The following is a 19,713-nucleotide window of genomic DNA, read 5'->3' as shown; positions in this document are numbered from 1 at the left end:
GTGAACATTTGCTGAGTACGTATTTCATTAGAGAAATTGGTACCCGCCAGCGGGATTCGAACACCGGTGCATCGCTCGATACGAATGCACCGGACGTCTTATCCTTTAGGCCACGACGACTTCGAATATGACGGGTAGTCGTATATTGTGTGCTGGCAACTGCGAGAAACTACTTTTAGAAGATGCTAGTGGCACATACATGAGATACGAACGTTTTGACAGTAGAGACGGCGAATTAGACATGGAACATTGTCTTTGACGATTACTACTGTCCCTATAGCTGTGGGTGCACGGAACTCTGTCTCTGACAGATAGTACAGTCCTATTTGACCGCCTATGTTACCATTCGCCATCTAAAAATATCTCTTTTATTTGGTTTTAGTTAACGAATGTAATTTAATTAGTTCAGTCTCCATTTTTATAGTTTTATTTAAATTACTAGGTTACGAACGGTGATTATTTAATAATAAGAAATTCCTGTACGCTATAACTCGGTTTAGTTCCTGACGTCTGGGTCGCAACCCAACAAATACATGTCCAATGGTTCATGCCTCTACGTTTTTTAAATGATCGTACTATCACAAATTCCAAATACAATTATTACCCGAACTTTCCTCAAGGAATTCACAAGGATGACACATAAACCCATATCAATTTGTGTGGCTCACGTCCGCTAACTTTCCTTATTCCAAGCACGAAACAATTACCTTAAGCCTCTTAATATTAACTGGCTCCAATCAAAAGTTAGCATCCAACATTAGAAAACAGATTTGTGGTCGTATGCTGGGGACGTAGGTGGAGTCGGGCTTTGGGTTTCAACGAATTATCGGTTAATAACATCCAAATGTGGTGTTTATAAAACCCTTAAAACCGGCTATCCGGATAACGGAAAAGTTTTTAGCTAATATTTTTATTGGGTTCTTGGTTGAAAAACAATTTAATTAAAAGCAGTACCTACAAACTTATTTATTCTCTTCAATTACCTACACAGCAAGAACACTCAATTACAATCCATATTATAAAGTGATGTCTCCTAGAGACTCTACATAGAGTTAGATTTTCTTTTCATATTTCAAATAATTTTGTAGCTTCATCATCATCATAGTTCTTTGCTCTTGACGGAGTGGTCGTGGTCATGTGGAATTCTTGTTTATTATAGCCTTGATAGTTCTCCATAATTCGCGAACTGAGGCATGACGCGCGCCCTCGTTAAGTGAGGTTTTCGTAAAGATTTTCACTTGATCAGTCCAATGCATAGTGCTTCGTCCATGAGGTCTTTTACCGTTGACCCTAACCTGAAGAACAGGTTTCTCGATAGACCCTACTGGCCGTCGCGATACTAAAGTCATGTACCTAGCTTATGTACCTAAAGTCATGTAGTTTTACATAAGCCAGAACAATTCGCCAATCAAACAGAATTTATTGTGCTTACTAGGTGTGTAACGTTATCCCCATTATATATTCACTGATGATTGTTGATATTAGATAGTTAGGAGAAACGAGGAATTGTTTGAGATAATACCATCATCTCGTCTTTACCATCGCACCGCCCGCCACCGGAGTAGAGTTCATCCATACTACCTGAAGCCACTGCGTCCACAGTGCATTTCCAGATATCTTTTTTGCCACGTACCATCAGGCTTTTGAATGAGCTCCCCTCCACGGTGCTTCCCGAGCGCTATGACATATCCTTCTTCAAACGAGGCTTGTGGAGAGTACTTAATGGTCTTCAGCGGTTTGGCTCTGCCCCTGGCATTGCTGAAGTCCATGGGCGAAAAAAAAAGTTCAATAATACTCAAGTATTCAATAAATGTTACTAAATTAAAATACCAAAGATCTAAAGTAGGTACGCCAAGTCAACCTATATATAATAAACTAGTCAAAATAGGCAAAGTAGCGCACAGCTTCATACACCAGAATACGATCTCATACGACAACGTAACTTGTTAGCAGTTAAATTTCAATTAAAACTTGAGACAACGCGCCCACCGCAGCTTTCAGGGGGCCGATCGAAAGCTTTCGCTTCGTAACATAACATAACCGAAACTAGACGAAACTTTAAACTGTTTTATGAAGTATTTGGGAGCTGGTTGTTAATTCCCGATTGATATTTTAGCTCTATGAAATATTGTTTGAATTTCGGGCCTAAAAGTTATTATTGGTTATTTGTGATCTTCCTCCATTTATGAAGCCAAAAAGAAAACGTATAGTGTTTACGAAAATACAATGGCATGCCACACAAGTTTATTAACTAAGTTGACATAGATGCGTTTTAATTCTTTTTAGGCTTTATGAGCTGGAAATTAAAAGAGTTATAGAAATATAGTGGAGTCCTTTCAAAGACGCTCTGAATTTGTGTCATAAATAGAATTATCGATATAAACTGGTGGTTGGACCTCATGTGAGTCCGTACGGTTAGGTACCACCACCCCGCATATTTCTACGGTGAAGCAGTAATGCGTTTCAGCTTGAAGGGTGGGGCAGCCGTTGTAACTATATTATACTGAGACCTTAGAACTTATATCTCAAGGTGGGTGGCGTATTTACGTTGTATATGTGTATGGGCTCCAGTAACCACTTAACACCAGGTGGGCTGTAAACTCGTACACCCATCAAACGATAAAACAAACAAACAATTAGTAACTTCAACAAACCTTTTTGCTGATTCATACAACGAAAACGATTTTCTTTAAATGGCATTTTCTTTCTCCGTTAAGCATAAAAAGTGGACATTTTTGGATAAAGAAATACTTAGATACAACTATACTTTAATTACGAAGAGATGATGGAGTTCTTCTTTAATGTAACTCACTGTGTTTTAGGCCGAAGAAGGACTTGAAGTTCGTCTTCGTATTGAAGCGGTACGGTTGCCATGCGCCGGTCAAGCTCTGAGAGCCCGTGATGGAGATTCTTTAGGATCTCCGCTGTTGGCTTCTTGGGATGGACCGGACAGTTCTGCTGTTGTATGTATTAGTTTCTGATCAACAATGATAATTCATTAGGTACTCTAATTTCGGGGGAAGAGGTCGACCGAAGAAGACTTTTTGAAGAAGAATGTGTAAATGACGTTATGAGAGAGAGAAGACTGAGTGTTGAGATGACGGCTGATAGAAGAGAATCGAATAGAAAATTCGCTGTGCCGACCCCAGTGGGATAGTGGGATAAGGTGGAGACAAAGAAGCAGAAGAATGATAATTCATGGAACCTATCATTTTGGTGGATTTTATGGATCCATTAAAACCTACCTATTCATCGGTCGACGTCTTTAGAATAAGCACGATGGCATTATATTTGCTTATTATTGGTATAATTCGAGAATTGCATAAATCGTAATCAGAGGTTCTATAACATACCCTTCACAGGTTTTTAAATATCCAATTTAACTACTTATTATTTAGAAGATACGTTTATGTGAACCCAACCATCTTCGAGATACTGCTGCTATTTCCGTTTCATCTACCCGTAGAAGCAGTAGAGGTATTCAAATCTTATTTTCTATATGAACCACCCATAAAATTCATTTATATTTTTAAATCTAAGATACCTTTTCAATGAAGATTGACATTAAGAAGATGATGAATTATGCATTTGGAAGCCAAAAACAGTATGGTTACATAATCCAATTGACTAATCAATTAAATGTCGTTTATTCTAAAGCCCTTCCAAAGACATTATAATTGACAAAATTTATCAATGTTTGACCGTAAAACCTGCCCGGTATCGGAAGTCAACCAAATTCTGAATTATAGATCGGTGATGTGGAAACAACAACGGACAGTACCGGAGCCATGGAGATCGCTGGAGGTCAGCACATTCTGGTGGAGCTGAGGTCTGGAGACACCAGCGAACACTGCTCCGGAGGTTTCTTGGCTCACGCTAGTCAAGTCGGTGAGTTAGGGTTAGGTTCCTACGGTTTTTTTTATTGCCTTTGTAGGCAGATGAGCATACGGCCCACCTAATGGTGCGTGATTACCGTCGCCCATGGACTTCAGCAATGCCAGGGGCAGAGCCAAGCCACTGCTTACCGCAAGCTGAATAGACAACTGAATAGATAAGCTAAAATTAATGTCATCGGCCAGTCTGTAGTTACTCGTGTGAAATTTGAAGTATACAATCCAATTTTGTCTTCAGAACCGATCCGCAACGTCTCGGCAGCGTGGGCCTCAATGCGGGGAGGGGAGTGGTGGCGGAGCGGGGGCGGGGCGCGAGGAGCCGCCGTAACTCTCGCGGCGGCTGCAGCACTCGCCGCTCTATGTCTGGCTCTACATTCCGCCCATCGCACTAGAGCTTACCAGCGCGCTGCCGATAAAGAGTCTTTAACCGATAGTGATGGTATGATTTGCTGTTCATTAAAACTCTTTATATTATTGTTTCTTTTTAATACGCTTTTATTAGCTTCATACGTATGTTAGTATGTAACGGAATCTTTGAACATGATTTTTACCTCCTTTAAAACGTCGGATTAACTCGAAATTTGGCATACTTATTAAGGACCGATGACAATAATTAAATATTTTATACAGTTTGATCCTTACTAGGATAATCAGGATTAGCGATTTTTGTTTTCCTGAGACCCGGAGTGTCTGCGTCAAGACCAAAAAGGACAACTACCAGGCGGCCGATCACCAATTTCTCGGATAAGTTACCGAATGATTCAGATGAAATTTATGAAAAATAAAAATATACCAAAAAATTTGAAATTTAATTAAAAAAAATTAGTTCAAATTTATTAAAATTTATTTTCTATTTTTTAGTTGTAAAAGCGTATTTTTTTAGTTTTTTCAAACTATTATTTATTTAAATTTAAACTAGCTATCCAGCTAACGGCGTACCTGATTTTAAGCATTCACTGGCGATCTAAAACGTCTAACACAGAAAAACAAATAGTAAAACTTAGAAATTCAATACAGATAATACTTCGAATTCATGTCTTAAAGTGATTGGCGGCATGAGGTCAACGGGCTCTTGCAACTATTAAGCACCCTTGGAACTGTCTATTTATTTCTCCACCTTTACTGATGGTAGGACCTCTTGTGAGTCCGCACGCTGTCGCGAAGCAGTAATGCGTTTCGGTTTGAAGGATGGGGCAGCCGTTGTAGCTATAATTGCGGCCTTAGAACTTATATCTCAAGATGGGTGGCGTAGTAACCAGTAACCGCTTAACACCAGGTGGGCTGTGAGCTCGTCCACCCATCTAAGCAATAAAAAAAAAAATTATTCGCTGGTTACCTATTGGGCTATTCTAACTACTCCCGGCGATTGTCTGTCTAACTAAATAAGGAAACCTTTCTTACCAATTTAATTAAGTTCTGCAAGGACTTTCGATTCTTAGATTTTGTAGATCCAATTAGTTTGCTTAGTTCGTTTTAAATTGATAAAAGCTAAATTATAGTTCATTTTGCTTGGTTAATGGTTTGTAAATGAAATAATTTTGCCCTTGCCGTGACGAGCTACCTGAGAACGATAAATTTCGTTGAAGATTATTATCGTAAGGTTATTGGACTTGACTTTGTTGTTATTTGTTGTATGTAGATTAACTAGAAAAAAGAAAACATATTACTATAGTTTTATGTTTAATACTATTTTCCAAATCGTGTAATAAAGGAACTGTACTGTTGTTATATTTGTAAATAATATTTCCAGCAACTACACCATTGAGACAGACCTCAAATCACAAATCTTGTGATGTCTATGACTTCCAGTAACTTTTTCTTTATTGCTTAGATGGGTGGACGAGCTCCCAGCCCACCTGGTCTCAAGTGGTTACTGGAGCCCATAGACATCTACAACGTAAATGCGCCACTCACCTTGAGATATAAGTTCTAAAGTCTCAGTATAGTAACAACGGCTGCCCCACAATTCAAACCGAAACGCATTACTGCTTCACGGAAGAAATAGGTGGATGGTGGTTCCTACCCGTGCGGACTCTTAAGACGACCTACCACCAGTGAGTACCTACTGTCAATTGGGTTATGAGCTTATTCAGAGCCTCAGTTTTTATAGTACACTAGCGGATCCGACAGACATTTTCCTGTATACACGAAATGAATGAAATGAATGAACGAACGCATACACAAAAATTCATTCAAGTCGATCCAGCCACTTAGTTGCAGTATAAATAAATAACTTAGATACCGACTGCAGCGCGATCTGCCAGGCTGATATGTGACCTAAATACATACAAAAAGATCCTTCAAATCAGTCCAGCCGTTTAGGAGGACTCCAGCGACATACACACATACAGTTGAATTATATATATAAAGATATAACGGCTGCTCCATCCTTTAAACGAAGGCATTGCTGATTCGCGGTACAAATAGGCAGTGGTATCTACCCTTGTGGAGTCGCAAGATGCTGAGAAAACTTTTAAGCCCAGCAATTTTAACAGAGAATATTTTCGACATGGCCCAATTAACAAACACCGTTAAACTTTACATTTAGTATACATATAGAAGTAAAATAGCGTTATATATATATATATATATAATGAATGTTTACGCACAATTAAAATGTTTCAATGAAAGACTCGGAGAAAAAGTTTTTTTTTTTTTTATTGCCTTTGTAGGCAGACGAGCATACGGCCCACCTGATGGTGAGTGGTTACCGTCGCCCATGGACTTCAGCAATGCCAAGGGCAGAGCCAAGCCGCTGCCTACCGCTTTATTAGAATGCTTTTTATTGGATTGGGCCTTATGTATAGTTTCGACGGAAAGGAATAAAAGTATATATATATATCAGAGACATAAGACGTAGTAGTTAATAGGAGAAAAAGAAAGAAGAAAAAAACTTGTACAGTCTATATTTTGGGCAGTAAAACAGAGGGCTTACAAAAAAACTTAATGTTTTACAATCAAAAAGAATAATAGACCTTATCGGAGAATACATAAAAATCAGAATATCTAAAACATATCATAATCATATTGTATTGAATTGTCAAGCCCCATCTAGTGTAGCAAAATGTATGTTTGACATAATATTTCTAAATTACTACTTGACAGTAGATTTGTAGCAGGAATAATTTAATACATTACATGAATAATTATCGTACCGCGTTAAAAATATTAAGTTTAAGTTACTTCTTTTAACTATGTTATAATCAATTTAAGTCGCTAAATTCATTCAGTTAGCTAATTGTAGTGTTGCTAAATTATAAATTGTTTTGCGACATGGTAGTATGTGTACCTGAAGGTAGATGTCAGCACATGTATATTTTATAGCAGATATGTTGTATTTTTTTTCCTACCTATGCTGATAGCGTTGAGAGGCTATTTCAGCTTCACCCTAACGTATGTAGGTCAGCTCACGGGGCTTAAACCGGAGTGTTGCTAACACTGCCCGTAGCAAGAGCAGTGCTTCGCAGAATCTACCATCGGATTGGAAACGCGACCCACTGAGAAGATCCGGCGAAAAACTCAGTGGGCTCTTACCATAGGTTAATTCGCTCGTCGGAGGCGGTGACCGGTGCTTGTGGTACCTAAAAGCACCGCTAATGGATCGGGAGGACCCATAATGACGTGTTTTGGGTGACGTCGACTATTTACCATTCGGTCTACAGGATCCATTAAGTACTCTCCGCAAGCCTCGTTTGAAGAAGGTTTGAAGAGTACTTAATGGTAGGCTTCGGCTTGGGTTTGGCCTTGGCATTGCTAAAGTTCATGAGCGACGGTGACCATTTACCATCAGGTGGGCCGTATGCTCGTCTGCCTACAAAGGCAATAAAAAAAAGGATCGGGTATGTAATTTCCAGCGGCCACGACAAGAGGGTTCTCATGTCGTGCCGACTTCTCAAAGTGGCGCAATGATGCCAACTGTAGATACTTACTAACTGAATCAAGCTCCAGGTCATCATGGAGATCCACGTTCCTTAGGAACCATGGTGCTCCGATTGCTATCCTGCAAAAACGGGATTGAATAACCTGAAGGGGTTTCAAGTGTGTGCGGGCCGCGCGAGCGAACACTACACTTGTATACGTCATGAATTAACATGTACTTTCTGTCTTCTCCACCTAGCCTGTTCAGCATCTCTGGAACTAGGGAGAACGACTGCCGGTTCTCGGAGCACTCTACTATCTGAAGTGGTCGGGGGAGGTGTGTCCCTCCGTCGACTCCTACCTTCAGGGAAGACTCGTCACACCAGACTAAGGGACTTCGATAGAGCCTCTGAACGTGTAGAGCAAAGGTAAGAGTAATTTTAGTAAATTTTGATGTAGATCAATTAAGTTACGGTATAACATAGCGGCAGTTCAATCAACCACAAATACTCGTAATCCCAAATTTAATCAACTATTAGTTAGATACATGTAACCATGTAATACTGAAGTAACTAGTAAATAACTTGGTCGGGTTATATGAGCTAGTGGTCCCTCAGTAGTCGAAATTCGACTATAATTAATTGAAATTATAACTTTGAACATTAATATGGGTCAAAGACTCTCTGTTGTGACGACAGCAACAGACACTTGGTCTTGGTGGTACTTACCCGTGCGGACTGAAAATACGCTCTATCACCAGTAACTGTACTGCTGGTGTAGTAGTATCATGCATTCCAAATACATGGTTTATAAAATACGGGATAAAAATGAAATTAATGAAATTCAGCTCTAGAATAAACTTGGCTCTTCTACTTACTGCACTTTTGAAGTCATCGTGGCCTAAAGGATAAGGGCGTCCGGTGCATTCCTTCGTGTTGAGCGATGCACCAGAGTTCAAATCCCAGGCGGGTACCAATTTTTCTAATGAAATACGTACTCAACCAATGTTCACGAATTACTTCTACGGTGAAGGAATAACATCGTGTAATAAAAATTAAACCCGCAAAATTATAATTTGCGTAATTACTGGTGGTAGGACCTCTTGTGAGTCCGCACCGGTAGGTACCATCACCCTGCCTATTTCTGCCGTGAAGCAGTAATGCGTTTCGGTTTGAAGGGCGGGGCAGCCGTTGTAACTATACTGAGATCTTAGAACTTATATCTCAAGGTGGGTGGCGCATTTACGTCGTAGATGTCTATGGGCTCCAGTAACCACCTAACAGCAGGTGGACTGTGAGCTCGTCCTAAGCAATGAAAAAAAAAAACTTCAAACATGTAGGGTCATAGACATATTATCGATTGCCTTCATATAATGGTGAATTATCACCATTAAATGCGCTGTGTCCTACTAGTTGGCACTAAAGAAGGTTATGTTATCAAAAATCCATGAAATTCGTTCATGAATTAGTATATTTGATTCCTTCTAATCTATTGTTGGAGTAATTATGATAAGCAGTCAATCACCAGCGATTACAGCAGATATGTTATCTTGATATTTGTGTACTTGTGCTTAACATACATTTTATTTAAATAAACTTTTTATCAGCAACATAATATGTAGATCTCAAATATCAAGGTGGGTAGAGTTCATATTGTGATGTGGTTATAATTAATTGAAACTATAAGTTTGAACATTATTAAGGTTCTATTGTCAAGATTATTAAACTTCTATAATCACAGATTTCGCCAAGACTACACTATAAACAAATAATATTAACGATAAACAATATTAACCTATTCTCAATTTGACCATAGACTTTAAACTATCACAAAAGTTTGACAATAAACAAAGAGTATATATATTTGTGTGTGTCAAATACATGGTAGTGTGTGTAATGTTTTTTTTATTGATTTACTAATTATAATTGATACATAATTTTTGAAAAATATTAGTATCTGCACACCTTCTCTATATCTGTACTATCTATACTAATATTATAAAGAGGAAAGATTTGTTTGTTTGTTTGTTTGTTTCGAATAGGCTCCGAAACTACTGGACCGATTTGAAAAAATCTTTTTCCATTAGAAGCCGACATTGTCCCTGATGAACATAGGCTACTTTTTAAATTTTTTTTTTTATTTTTTTTTTGGTTTCATGTGTGTTTTAATGTTTCCGAAGCGAAGCGAGGGCGGGTCGCTAGTTCTCTATAAATGTGGGAAATTTCATACTCCTCCGTCCGCGCAATTTTCGTAAAAAGGCGTACAAAGTTCTTGCTTTACGTATTAATATATAGATTTATTTTTAGGCAAGGAATGTTTTTCTTTTTCTTAGTTAGTATTCTAGACAGAGTGGTCGTGGTTGCGCTGAGGCTATATGTACATATGTAGAAGTATTTGTGAGGTCGTCCGTGTTTCTCAGGATGTGCCTGGCGATGTGCTTCCAGATGTTTTTAACTTCAGTTATTTTGTTTTTGTGAATAAATAAATAAAAACATATTAATTTGTGTTTAAAATCTTCGTAAGTATTGCTTCAATCTGAATTAGCGGCACACAGGCAAGAAAAGTGGAATAAGACTCTACGATCGATCCATAGGAATACAAATTACTTTCAACAGAAATATCACTATCAAGAGGCCCTTCCAACCATCCTCGAAAAATGCTCGAAAGTTCCATAAAGGAATTTACTAATTAGCCACACTCTTGGCTCAAAGAGGGTTGGAACAGTGGGGTGGATTTGTTATTATTATTACGTCTAGTGCTATTGTGTGAGCATGAACTAATGGTGAGTGTTAGGGAACTCATAATAAAATACTCTAAAGTTTGTTTATTTTCGAGCTAAAATTTATCCAGGATGTGTAGTCATGCAGAGTTATTATCCCTGTGAGTTGCTCAAATTCAAAGAATTTTTTATTTTGTTTTTTCTATAGTTTCTTTTTTGCACAATTCCTTAAAATAATTAAAATTCCCCATGAATTGAACTTCCGTAGAGACGAAGATGAACCCTCTGATCAGGAGCAGGACGTGGCTGATAATATGAGCGTGGTGAGCGCTCAGAGCGTGGCCAGCCAAGCCACCATCACACCAGAGACGGTATCCGCTAGCAGCGCTCCGGCGGGTAGAAACAGCGTCATACCATCACCGCTGCGACGATCGAGAACCGTATCAGCTTCTAATGTCACTACGAAGGTTAGATTTTCATTATGACAAGTGTCAGTGACCTATAATCCTTTTATAATCACTGACGCTTCAAGATGTACTCTCCTGGTTTTTTTTACTAACACGAACTTTTTCTGGTGGTAGGACCTCTTGTGAGTCCTCGTGGGTTGGTACCACCACCCTGCTTATTTCTGCCGTGAAGCAGTAATGCGTTTCGGTTTGAAAGGTGGGGCGGCGTTGTAGAACACAGACTTAGATTCATGTCTCAAGGTGGGTGAGTGGGGGTACGTTGTTTATGTGTATGGATTCCGGTAACTACTTAACATCAGATGGACCGCCAGCTAGCACAGCAGCAGAACAGACATCCAAGCAATAAACAAAAATTGGGAATTTTTGCATTGTTGTCATTGTGAATTGTAATGGACCTACAGGTTTTGCTAGAAAACCCTGCGTTAGTGACCTCGCCGCCTCAATCGTCTAACTGCGATACAACCGGCATGGAACTTAGCACCAGCGTCAGCAGTGTGAGCGAGAGAGACGACATTTCCAGCGAAAAAGACAGAGACAGTGCGTGGGAGAAAGATCGCAGCGAAAGTCGAGCTTCCTCTTCCACTTCTGCAGCGACTTTGACAAATGTAAGTTAAGAAATGAAGTAACATTGAATGGCCCATAAAGTTTTAATGTCCATGAGGACTAGAGAAAGCGGCGTAGTTTATAGCTATTTGAACAGCAAAAGCTATTTAAAAAAAGAATAATAAGAAAATGACAATTTCCAGAAAGCAATGACAAAATCATAACCCGAATCATTTTTATGTATATTTAACTCAATTTTAATTTTAAATGTTTTTTTTTAAATACTACATGTCCCGTAGTGTACTGCTTTCAAGCGAGGCACAAAAAGTATATATTTGTGTAGTTCCTAGTGTATTTTTAGGGAGGTTAAGTTATTTAATAAGATAAGTTGTAAGCCCATACGGGTAGGTAGCATCATCTTGCCTATATACATCACGAAGCATTCGTATCTACCAATTTCAAAGGTAGGAAAACCGCTATTAAATTCAATTGAAACTGCGACCTCTTGTTTTGAGGTTGATGACGGTATTCACGCTGTGATATCTTCGGTGACCCTTTAACACGGATTAAGCTGTGAGTTCGCTGACCCATAATTGCAATAGCAAGTGTCCCCTTCTTCTTTCTTAAGTACTGAATTATTAAAACGAACTCAGCTCCGCAGTTTTCTTGTTTACTATCCAAAGTAGTTGGTGTAAATTTAAAATTCCTAAATTGCCTAATCCAGTCTCATTTAAGTTATTTGAATCTGTCACTAGGGCTGGTATTCACCAGCGCTTAGCGGTGTATCCGCAGCCAAGATCCGCGACAATCCAAAGCACACTAAAGAGAACTGCAATCGAAGACTCCTCAAATCCGATCTGAGCCTCACTTCGCACGCTGAAATGGAAATAGACTACTATGATTACGAAGTCAATAATGCTGGTGAGTTTCGTTACGATTTTAGAGATGAAGTTGAAAAACAATGTTTAGAGCAATTTAGATTAACTTTAAAAAATCATAAATTATTATTTGTCAATTAAATTAATTACGTGCTAAGGAATCGAATATAAATGAAAGATTTTCCATAGACCAGGTGTCATTACTCAGTACTCCGATAGTCCGATAATTATTATTGTTCGGTGCCTCTCGATTATGTAAGCTATCATGAAATTATCGTTAACGCGAGTAAAATTATTGATAAATTTCTGTGATTTGCTCATAGACACCGTCTAATTTATATAGATACCGAACTGTGATATTAAATACAGCTTAATGAAGCAAGCTCCTACAACGTCAATTACATATTTTATCGTACTAATTTATTTTACTTATAAATTTGAGGGTTGGTAGAAATGAAAATTTAATAGAATATATTTATGATCATACTATAACTAATTAATATTATTATAGTGAAATAAGTAATAAACGAATAATTAATAATGTCTTAGAAACAAATACGCCAATGCAATGTTCATATGTTGCAATAAATCTAATGAGATCTAAAGTTGCGAAAATCCAGACAATTTAATTTTTCGAATTATTGATCTGGACATTGTTACAGGTTCGGTACCAGGTTCGTATTTGGGTATGGATCCAGCTTTCCTAGTTTGGATACCGCCGTTAGAAGAAGGTGATATTTTGAAAGAAATCAATGAGAAAAAACAACCAATTTATGAGGCAAGTTTGAGCTGTCCTTGCTAATTATTATTTAAAATAGTATTTCCTACAAAAGTATTTTCTTGGGTAACGATGTATTATTTGGTTCATTTACAATTTTTTTACAGTAGTAAAGGGATATTTACTATTTTTAATTGAATTTACTCTTTAGAGATGGTTTATCTTCTGACTTGTTAGATGATATACTTCTATCTAGTAAATTATATCTTCTTCAAATAAATAATTTCAAAACAATTTCATACAGGAAATCCTTCCAAAAGAACTTCATCCTGATCCAGGCAGCAATACCGAATCACCAGAAGACAGACCTTCATCGAGCAATCTCAAAAGGTCTGAGAACAGATCGAATAGGTCCAACGAATCCATCAAATCGATACGTAAAGTCATAGAAAAGGGCAACATTATACACCCGTTAAACTTCAGTATAAGTGATTTGCAAAAATCACCCAAACTTATCAGGAAAGGCAGGAAGAAGAAGGTCGAAAGTCCCGTGACGATACCGATGAAAGATTTAACGTTGACACGGTCTCCGGTTAAAGTGCACAGGAGGGAAAATCGTGATCCTGATAACACATCAACGTTAAAACGAATTAACGATACGATTCGTGAAACTAATGCTGATACTCTGAAAATATCTGATTTTGGTGATATAAAGTTTGCTGATGAAAATTCAGATTCATCCAATGAAATCACTTTTGCTGATGATTCTCCCGATAGCAATAGATTCACCGATAAGTATAACATTAGGGCTTGAAACATTTTTGAAATCGATTCCATATCTTGTATTCTAAGTATGGTCAGCATCGGAATCAATGTAGATGCATTATTGTAGAAACAACATAATTAACTAAAATAAAAAATGAAATAAAACTATTCTAGTCACTCGTAATAATATAAATTATAATGGTGTTTTCACAAAATCTATATTTGAATTCTGTTCTTTTTTGTATTTATAGCGTACCTACTAATTTATACCAAGATAGTATTAATTAATAAATCATCATTAGTTTAATTTAAGGACCAAATATTAAACGCAAACATTCATATCATCACATTAATATCTGAGATTCTATCACGTTACAATTACAGAGTTACAATTACATAGTAGATTCATCAAGATTAGTAATGTTTTATATAAACTGAAAAATATACGTATGTAAAAATTTACACTTAGGGCACAAGAAGAATCCATATCATCGCACGCATTGCCCTCTATTCAGTGCTAAAGTGAAGCAGTGTATAAACTAAAGTGATTTTTATGGATGCGTAAAATTTGTTGCCTATCAATAATTAATTGACATTATTAATAGTGTAAGCCGTGATTTAGATCAAACTTTGGGGGCTTAGTGTACATCTGGGCCCGTCCAATAAAATTTCGACCTCACATCGCAGTTTTGGACACTTTAATTATCGGGTTTCTTCTTCTGAAGTACCTTATAGGAAGATAAAGCCATTTTTAGGAACAGAAAGGTGCGCAATAAACGCGCAAGATAATGCTTGCCCATTAGAGATCGCTAAGAAAAATATCGAATGTATAGGAGCGGTTTCCTAACCTTTCTTAAAACAATGTAAATTGGATTCTTCTTTCATGTCCTATCCATCGAATTCTGAATGCATACCTTTTTTGAAGTTTACATTTCTGTTATTTTATTTTACTAGACTAGTTGTAGAAATAAGCAGCAGCGTCATCTCTTAAAGAATTTTCGAAGAAACTACATTCATAGAAAATACTACGGTTTTTGCACTGGGCCCACGCTAGTAATTTTAAATCGCAAACATGATTATTACATACATTATAATAGCATTAGATAACAAATGTGTTAACCGCGTATCAAATGTTTAATCTGCCCTTAATGAATTATCGAAATTATAATATCGCATTGTCAGAAATTGTCAAAATAATTTAATAAAAACGCAAAGTAAGTTTTTTAAAAGGTTTCTTTGACTGCTGACAACTCTGGATTCCATACCTGTGATGTATCTATCTATGAGCATTACTTTTTCTTCTAAAGAGTTGTGCGTTCAGACCGATTCGATAAATACCTAAATATTGAATAAACTTATCGACATAAGTACATAAAATTCGTCACCTCATTGTATTTATACCATATTTTATCGATCACATTTCTTAATAGTAAAATATAAGGCTTCTCTTGTTCTGCTTAAATTACTTTGCACTCAATCAATCAGTCAATGATACACTTGTCAACGCCTGCGGTCAAGTTTTGGGTTAAAATTTTTGAAAAGAAATTGTTCAAATTTCACTAACGTCTTGTTTAAAAGTGATCTAAGTTAACATTTTAAAGATATCTTCGTTTTCAAAATCTAAAGCGGATGTCGACAGATACCGGCTTCTTATACAAACGATTTAATTAATGAGAAAAAAATCAACGTTAAAATTATATAACTTCACATGATCTACACGAAGGAAGTATTAAATTCATAGCTATTATCTGATTTTATTAATCGAATCAATTAAGTGTTTCTTGAAAATTCATATTAATACATTAATTTTGTTGTTCCTAAAATACAAAAGTTTGTTTATAACATTAAAAGACTAATTCGGGAGGTGCAATAATTAATATATTATGGATTTTCGCAATTAGAATAATTAGGTGCAATTTTAAAATGGCATTTTTTCTATCAAGTTACGTATGTCAGTTCAGTTACGTAATATTGGTGAAGAGCAGAATCGAAAATATAATTAACATCGAAAACTAATTAATTTATACAATGCAAACAGTATGCGGTCTACCACGACAAATACTAATAATTCTACAGAAACATACTAAATATTTAAACACATTAATTGATAAATAAATAAAATATAGTTATGCAAATTGAATTCATAATTGTATAGATTGTTTTTATATTAGATGTCACACAATATACCAGACTAGACCAAACTAAACCAAAGCCGATATTTAAGCTGGCGTCCAAAATGGCTGCCTCGCTTTAAGAAATTTTACTAGCAATTTTTTTATTACATAATTACGTTCACCTCGTCTGTTTCTATGAGGAAGCAGCCTTCCATTTTTAAGGTACTTTTCAAATATAGCCGTTATTCCATGGCAATTGAGTTTTAGATGTTTCGTTAACTTTTTTACTCGCTATTCTTCAGTCTACAGTGTGCTTAGAGTGGACGTCTATGTCCTAGCGGTAAACGTAGGGAAGCCCTCTCAAGTTACCTCCGAAAGGAGCGTATAAGCTTCCACACTTATACGCTCCAGGAGGAGCGCGAACTCCGCGTTGTCATACGTGGAATCCCGAAGGAGCTAGATGCTGATCTCGTCAAGGCTGATCTGATAGAACAAGGCCTACCAGTAAATTCCGTGCACCGCATGCACACCGGCCGCGGTAGGGAGCCATACAATATGGTTCTAGTCGCCCTCCAGCCTACCCCCGAGGGTAAGCACATTTTTAACATACGGACCGTCTGTAAGCTCTCCGGTATCGCCGTCGAAGTCCCCCATAAAAAAGGCACTCCTAGTCAGTGCCATAACTGCCAACTGTACGGGCACTCTTCCCGTAACTGTCACGCGCGCCCCCGATGTGTTAAGTGTTTGGGCGATCACGCCACGGCCCTCTGTACTCGCGACCAGAAAACCGCCACCGAACCACCTAGCTGCGTCCTGTGCCGAACACAGGGTCACCCCGCGAACTACCGTGGATGCCCCCGAGCTCCAAAAATAAATCGCCGCGTCGCCCGCCAAAACCGCCTCCGAGCTTCCCGCCCAGACATCAAAGTCTCAGCACCCTCTGTGCCGAAGGCTAAGCCTGCCTTCGTGCCGGCGCCGGTGCCCAGCGGCTCGGCCTGGGCTAAACCGTTGCCGTACACGAACACGGCTGCAGCTCCTCCCTCCGCGATTCGTCCCGCCCCCGCGATTCGTCCCTCCCCCGCGATCAGCACCCCGACCGCGTCCGATAATCTCGCTCTAGCGATCGACTTTTTTCAGTCGATCAACTTTGAGCGTGTTAACGCCTTGGGTGACGCCATTCGCGCCGCCTCCACTGCACAACACTTCATCGCTGTTGTGCAGGAATACGCTGACGTATACGCGTCGTTAAATACGTACGTCCTCCCCTCACTCCGCCGGTAATCAATGGCGTACATTAGTAGAATAAAGCCCTTATCCGTAACGATAGGATTTTTTAACGCTTACGGTCTCGCAAATCAACGTGATCAGGTTTGTGATTTTTTGCGTGACCATCAAATTGACATTTTCTTAGTGCAGGAGACCCTACTCAAGCCCGCGCGTCGCGACCCTAAAATCGCGAACTATAACATGGTTAGGAACGATAGGCTCACTGCTCGTGGTGGTGGTACCGTCATTTACTATAGAAGAGCCCTGCATTGCGTCCCGCTCGATCCTCCCGCGCTCGCTAACATCGAAGCATCAGTGTGCCGAATCTCACTGACGGGTCACGCGCCGATCGTTATCGCGTCCGTTTATCTTCCACCGGATAAGATCGTTCTAAGCAGTGATATCGAGGCGCTACTTGGCATGGGAAGCTCTGTCATTCTGGCGGGCGACCTAAATTGTAAACACATCAGGTGGAACTCACATACCACAACCCCTAATGGCAGGCGGCTCGACGCGTTAGTCGATGATCTCGCCTTCGATATCATCGCTCCGCTAACCCCGACTCACTACCCGCTAAATATCGCGCATCGCCCGGATATACTCGACATAGCGTTATTAAAAAACGTTACTCTGCGCTTACACTCGATCGAAGTAGTTTCAGAGTTAGATTCAGACCACCGTCCCGTCATTTTGAAGCTCGGTCGCGCTCCCGATTCCGTTCCCGTCACGAGGACAGTGGTGGATTGGCACACGCTGGGCATTAGCCTGGCTGAATCTGATCCACCATCGCTCCCGTTTAGCCCGGACTCTACCCCGTCTCCTCAGGATACCGCTGAAGCCATAGACATCTTAACGTCACACATCACCTCGACATTAGATAGGTCATCGAAGCAAGTTGTAGCGGAGGACTTCCTTCACCGCTTCAAATTGCCCGACGATATTAGGGAACTCCTTAGAGCTAAGAACGCCTCGATCCGCGCCTACGATAGGTATCCTACCGTGGAAAATCGTACTCGAATGCGTGCCCTACAACGCGACGTAAAGTCTCGCATCGCCGAAGTCCGAGATGCCAGATGGTCTGATTTCTTAGAAGGACTCGCGCCCTCTCAAAGGTCTTACTACCGCCTAGCTCGTACTCTCAAATCGGATACGGTAGTAGCTATGCCCCCCCTCGTAGGCCCCTCGGGCCGACTCGCGGCGTTCGATGATGACGAAAAAGCAGAGCTGCTGGCCGATACATTGCAAACCCAGTGCACGCCCAGCACTCAATCCGTGGACCCTGTTCATGTAGAATTAGTAGACAGTGAGGTAGAACGCAGAGCCTCCTTGCCACCCTTGGATGCGTTACAACCCGTCACCCCGATGGAAGTTAAAGACTTGATCAAAGACCTACGTCCTCGCAAAGCTCCCGGTTCTGACGGTATATCTAACCGTGTTATTAAACTTTTACCCGTCCAACTCATCGTGATGTTGGCATCTATTTTTAATGCCGCTATGGCTAACTGTATCTTTCCCGCGGTGTGGAAAGAAGCGGACGTTATCGGCATACATAAACCCGGTAAACCAAAAAATCATCCGACGAGCTACCGCCCGATTAGCCTCCTCATGTCTCTAGGCAAACTGTATGAGCGTCTGCTCTACAAACGCCTCAGAGACTTCGTCTCATCAAAGGGCATTCTCATCGATGAACAATTCGGATTCCGTGCAAATCACTCATGCGTACAACAGGTGCACCGCCTCACGGAGCACATTCTCGTGGGACTTAACCGACCAAAACCGATCTACACGGGAGCCCTCTTCTTCGACGTCGCAAAAGCGTTCGACAAAGTCTGGCACAACGGTTTGATTTTCAAACTTTTCAACATGGGCGTACCGGATAGTCTCGTGCTCATCATACGGGGCTTCTTGTCTAACCGCTCTTTTCGATATCGAGTAGAGGGAACCCGCTCCTCCCCGCGACCACTCACGGCTGGAGTCCCGCAAGGCTCCGTTCTTTCTCCGCTCCTATTTAGTTTATTTGTCAATGATATTCCCCAGTCGCCGCCGACCCAGCTAGCCTTATTCGCTGACGACACAACCGTTTACTACTCAAGTAGAAACAAGTCCCTAATCGCGAGTAAGCTCCAGAGTGCAGCGTTAACCCTCGGACAGTGGTTTCGAAAATGGCGCATAGACATCAACCCAGCGAAAAGCACAGCAGTGTTATTTCAAAGGGGAAACTCTCCGCTTATTTCCTCCCGCATTAGGAGGAGAAATATCACACCCCCGATCACCCTCTTCGGCCAACCTATACCCTGGACCAGGAAGGTCAAGTACCTGGGAGTAACCCTGGATGCATCCATGACATTCCGTCCGCATATAAAAACAGTCCGTGACCGTGCCGCATTTATTCTCGGTAGACTCTATCCCATGATCTGTAAGCGGAGTAAAATGTCCCTTCGGAACAAGGTGACACTTTACAAAACTTGCATAAGGCCCGTCATGACTTACGC

The 19,713-nt window shown here is 39.8% G+C and overlaps 1 protein-coding gene across 1 annotated transcript in view; it reads left to right on the top strand.

The window, feature by feature from the left end:
• Positions 1-14,060, top strand: part of LOC101743882 (uncharacterized) — a 253,724-nt gene extending 239,664 nt beyond the window's left edge. Inside the window, exons 12-20 of the mRNA XM_012689799.4 lie at positions 2,823-2,963; positions 3,750-3,888; positions 4,132-4,332; positions 8,011-8,179; positions 10,739-10,937; positions 11,339-11,542; positions 12,236-12,401; positions 13,021-13,136; positions 13,381-14,060. Of these exons, the coding sequence (XP_012545253.2) occupies positions 2,823-2,963; positions 3,750-3,888; positions 4,132-4,332; positions 8,011-8,179; positions 10,739-10,937; positions 11,339-11,542; positions 12,236-12,401; positions 13,021-13,136; positions 13,381-13,890 (1,845 nt within the window). The 3' untranslated portion in view covers positions 13,891-14,060. The remainder of the gene's footprint in view (positions 1-2,822; positions 2,964-3,749; positions 3,889-4,131; positions 4,333-8,010; positions 8,180-10,738; positions 10,938-11,338; positions 11,543-12,235; positions 12,402-13,020; positions 13,137-13,380) is intronic.
• Positions 14,061-19,713: the final 5,653 nt, after the last annotated feature.

Source organism: Bombyx mori, chromosome 23, assembly GCF_030269925.1.
Source record: "Bombyx mori chromosome 23, ASM3026992v2".
NCBI classification, from domain to species: Eukaryota; Metazoa; Arthropoda; class Insecta; order Lepidoptera; family Bombycidae; genus Bombyx; species Bombyx mori.
Note: the sequence above shows the minus strand (reverse complement) of the source record. Positions and strands in the feature narration are given on the sequence as shown.